Genomic DNA, 4,753 nt, shown 5'->3' on the forward strand with positions numbered 1-4,753 from the left:
GCACTGACAATGCTGCTCAAGGCTGCAGTGGCCCCAGCAGAGAGGGCAGCAGGTTCTGCTATTTACACCCAGCCCCGGAACAGCCAGGGGGGCAGGCGAAAGACACACGCCGATCGGCCTGGATAAAGAGGGCCTGGGCCTAGGCCAGGGAGGATGGGCCTTGGCCGAGCTTGGGGGTCTCTGAGGTTAGCAGAGCACCCTGATCATAGGGAGTCAGGGACGAGAGGGGCAGCTGCCAGGCCTTTGGCCCTTCAAACCACTAGGCGATGACTGGGAAGTTCTTTCTTGTCAGGCCTCAGTTTCTCCTGACGCTTATTTGCCTGATTACTCTAGCTGCAGGTTGCTCAAACCAGGGAGTGGAAGACTTTGCAGGAAAGGAAGTCGGCCTCATCTAGAAGATCAGCGGCCGGGCCTGCAATCCCCCATCTACCCTCCCACCCAGCTGCCCTTGCACACACAGACACGCAGACACACATTCTTATGCATGGAACCAACCATCATTTACAGGAGAGGCACAGACGGCAAGATCCTTTAAGTAGCTGGGAAGAAGGCCCATAATCATCCCAAACTGAGATACTAAGACACTTATCTATGACATTTGAGGCTGGCGGAGATTGGTGGCTTCTCCAAATGGGAGGACAGGATGGGTTGGACCCTCTTCCTGACATTGGGCTGGGGCAGTCCGAGACAGTCTCCCAAGGACTCAGCTAGACCTTTGGGAGCCCAGGTTCTCAGAGGAAGAGAGATAAGTGCCTATAGAGACCCAGAGAGAAACAGACAGACCGAGAGGGCTGGAGAAACGCAGAGAAGCAGAGAGACAGCACGTCATGGGGGGAGAGAGAAACAGAAAGAAGCAGAGGCAGAGGTAAAAGAAGCAGAGGCTGTGAGAGATAGACTCGAGCAACAGAGAAGGAGAGAGAGGAAGGGTGAGTGAGGAGGCGGGGGGAAGACGAGGAAGGCTGCGATGGACCGGAACACTCCTCAGTGTCTCTCCGTCACCAGATAGTGCCCGATGCCACAGGATGGCCCCATCCAAGGAGTAACCGAGACTAAGGCTTGGGCAGCCAAGAGGACACCCCAGATCCAGCTGCCAGCCAGGTGGGAAGAGGGACTCACCTCCAGCTCCTTGAAGACCATGCACCTGCGTGCCCAGTCCACGATGGAGATGAAGGTCTGGTCAGCCATCCTGCACAGGAGGCCGAAAGGCGCAGGCTGGTCAGGGCGGCCTTTGGCAGGTTCCTGCAGGCAGCCCACGATGCGTGCCCGCACCTGGTCCTCATCCGGCTCCAGCTGTAGCAACTGCAGGATGAGCTCCGGCACGCCAGGCCCTCCGGAGAAGGGCTCTGGGTAGCCGTAGGGTGGCCCGGGCGGCGGTGGGCTGGCGTAGGGCTCTGGGTACTCGGACTTGATGGCACGGCCAGGGAAGGCGGGATAGAGGTAGCCGGCCAGGGGCCCATGGGCACCAGGCATGGCCATGGGCAGTGCCGGGGCCCCAAAATCGCTCAGCGGCCCAGCAGGGGGACCAGAGGCCAAGCCCTTGGGCTCTGGGGCGTGCAGGCCAGGGGGCAGCATGTAGTCCGGCGGGGGAGGGGGCGGTGGGGGAACCCCCACTGGGGGCCCCGTCTCCAGTTTGAAGCCATTTGCTCGAATCTGTGCCTTCTTCTGCTGCTTCAGGGCCCGGTCCCGCTTGTACATGGGCCCAAACTTGTTCCGGCCGCCCCGCATGCGGTCAGCACGCACAGCTGTGGGCAGAGGCGGGGGTCAGGCTCGCCCCCTTCGAACCAGCCTCCATAGCGCCCCACTCGCGGTCTTTCCCAAACAACCTGCGTTACTGCCCAGCTCAAGACCGTTTCACGGCCCCCGCTGCCCGCAGGGGAAGCCCGTCTGCTAAGCCTGGCACTCAAGGCCCCGTCCACCGTTCTGGGTTGTCCCTCATCAGACCCTGTGCGCCTTCCACTCCGCCTTACTCATCTCTTTGTTCCTTTCCTTGGCTCTTTTCTTTCTTCCTGCCTTTGATATTCCTTCTGCCTCAAACTCTTCCCTTCTCTCCTATCCTCGGTTCACCACCTCCATGCAGTGTTCTTGGATTCACCCAGGCAGAATTTACTGTCCTTGCTCCAGATGTCCTGCCTCTTGCCCACTCTCATCCTGCTGAATGGCCATATGACCCAGGCTGAGAGCTCCTGGGGGCTTGGCGATAGGTTCAGGGGTACAGCACAGGTTCTGGCGGGGAGATGGTGACAGGAAGTGGGCCCTGGACAGCCTTATTCAGAGCTGGGTCCCTGTATCCAGCTCCTTACGGACTGACTGGCTGGCTCTGTTGAAGCCCTATTACAAAATGACTCAAATTTGCCTTCACATTTGAAGCTGAATTTAGGGCCAGCCCAGGCTCCGTGCTGGAGGAAGGGACCTCCCTTGCTGACCAGATGTCCCTCTGCCTGGCCAAGAATATATCACCAGCTAGACCCAAATGCTGCACCTCTGCCGCTGTAGTGTGGCCCCAGCCCCTACTCAGATGGGACCCCATCCTGGGCTCCGGGAGAAAGGAGGGCAAGAGGGATGTGTCTCGGGGGCCCGTGCAGTTGTCCCCCCGTCACAGGGGCAGGCAGCCCTCCTCCACAACCTCAGCCCCCCGCCCCCAGCTGTTTCCATGGCTTCCAACGACCAGTTCTCCCAGCCCCTCGGACCTGGATCTGGAGACCTGCCTTCTGGGGACAGGACAAGAGACCTCCCATCCAGGAGTCCTTCCTCTAGGTGGCAGGACTTGTGGTCTTCAGCTCTCCCTTTACATTGTTTAAAAACTTTAGCCAACAGCTGCCTGCTCGGCACACAGCCCAGCTGGGGCCAGCGGGGTAGAAGCCTATGACTGTCCACCCTCGAACTGCTTGAGTCATTCCTGCTGAAACGTCTTGCCTTCCCTCTGGACTGAGAGCTGGGGGCTGGGGTGGGCAGGCAAGGATGGGCCTGGGTTCTCTGGGGGCGAGTACTGCCCGCTCCCCAGCCCTCTCAGGGTCCGGCTAAAAACATGGTGGGAAGGAATTTCATCCATGGAGGGAATGAACTGAGTGAATTCTCTGGATGGGAGAGCGGATGAACAGATGAGTGGGCTGGATGCGTGGGGGCCAGACAGTGATGGTGGACAATCTTAGCATAAAGAATGAGGATGATAATAACAGCTAACCAGTTGAGCATTTACTGTGTGCCAGGCACGGTACTAGGAGCTTTTTGTACAATTCCCTCGCTAACTCGATGAGGAAGGCATTGCAATGGAGCCCACGTTTCAGTTGAGAAATCTGCAGCTCAGAGAGGTTAAGGAACTCACCTAATGTCACCCAGCTTGTAAGTGGTGGCACTTGGACTTGAACTCCAGTAAAGGGATTGAAAGCCTTGGCTCTGGCTGGTGTTGGGTGTCAGTGGGGTTGTTGCAGAACGTTTGGCAGAGTGGGGAGCTCTGCGGGGCTCTGCCCAGTGCTCTCCACCGCCCTCGGGGGCTGGGGAGAGGCTCATCTCCCTGGGGTTCACTCTCAGATACTTCTCAACCCAACCCAGGCTGGTCCGGCAGACATCCCTCACCCCTCCCCCGCAGAGATCGGCTCCACTGTCACGTGAGGGGCCAATCGCCGGTCCCTCGAAACTTTAAGAAGGCCGGCGGCTCCCTCTCTCAACTCTGGTCTCACCGCACCCCGGCGCCCTCCCTCAACTCTGGTCTCACCGCACCCCGCTCCCTGTGGGAGGCCCGGGGTCGGAGGCCGGCCGCGCGGCGCGCGCACCTTCCAGGCGCATCCCCACCGTCAGGCACTTCTGGAAACGACAGAAGGGACAGCGCTTGCGCTGCGTCTTGTCGATCTTGCAGCTCTGGCTCTCGGTGCACGTGTAGTGCTTGTTGTTCTGCACCGTGCGCTTGAAGAAGCCCTGGGGGAGAGGGGAGTCAGCGCGGGAGGAGCCGCCTCGTTTCTACCCCCGGGCAGGGCTCTGCCCCACGACCCCCCGCCGGCCCGCCGCCCGCTCACCTTGCAGCTCTCGCACGTGAGCAGCCCGTAGTGGTAGCCCGACACCTTGTCCCCGCACACGGGGCACAGCTCGTCCAGGTCCTCGTCGTACGAATACTCCATGCCCGCTGCGTCCGCCTGCGGAGGGAGGAGGGGTCAGCGCCGGCGGGACGGCGACTGGCAGCTCCGCAGACCTAGGCCCCGGGGGTCGCGCAGCCCGGCGGCCGCGCGGCGCCCTCCTCGTGCCGCGCCCGTGGCCCCCAGGACAGCGCCCTGGGCGAGGCCGCCCGAGGCGGGCCACCCATTCGAGCACCCTGCCCGGCCGGCGGCCTCTCCGGCCTGGTCCCCGCGCCCGCCCTGCGCTCCCCGCCCCTCCCGGGGGCTCCTCCCGCGCTGCCCCCGCCAGGCTGCAGCCTGGACCCTCGGATTCGATGCGCTTCGATCCGATTCGTTCGTTGGAGAACAAAACCCCGATTCTGAGAAAACGAGATGGACTCGGCCGCGGCGGAGATGCCAGTGAACCCGGGCGGAGAGGGGTCCGAGGGTCCTGGGGTCCGACAGGGACGAGGTGCACAGAGACAGAGTCGGGGAGACACCGAGAGACCGGGAGACAGACAGACACGGACCGGCGCTGCCTAACGCGGAGAGGACCCCGGGGCGACGGACATGAGAAGCCGAGTGACAGAGACCCAGTGATGCCGAGTCAGAAAAAACCTGGGGAGACGAGGGAGACGAGGGAGAGAGAGAGAGAGAGAGAGAGAGAG

The 4,753-nt window shown here is 61.6% G+C and overlaps 1 protein-coding gene across 1 annotated transcript in view; it reads right to left on the bottom strand.

The window, feature by feature from the left end:
* NR5A1 (nuclear receptor subfamily 5 group A member 1) overlaps positions 1-4,753 on the bottom strand; it is a 23,041-nt gene that overhangs the window by 17,385 nt on the left and 903 nt on the right. Inside the window, exons 2-4 of the mRNA XM_039861457.1 lie at positions 4,011-4,127; positions 3,771-3,912; positions 1,117-1,742 (exon numbers count right to left, since the gene is read on the bottom strand). Of these exons, the coding sequence (XP_039717391.1) occupies positions 1,117-1,742; positions 3,771-3,912; positions 4,011-4,112 (870 nt within the window). The 5' untranslated portion in view covers positions 4,113-4,127. The remainder of the gene's footprint in view (positions 1-1,116; positions 1,743-3,770; positions 3,913-4,010; positions 4,128-4,753) is intronic.

The sequence above is a fragment of the Pteropus medius genome, unplaced genomic scaffold (assembly GCF_902729225.1).
Source record: "Pteropus medius unplaced genomic scaffold, Ma_sr-lr_union100, whole genome shotgun sequence".
In the NCBI taxonomy this organism is placed as follows: Eukaryota; Metazoa; Chordata; class Mammalia; order Chiroptera; family Pteropodidae; genus Pteropus; species Pteropus medius.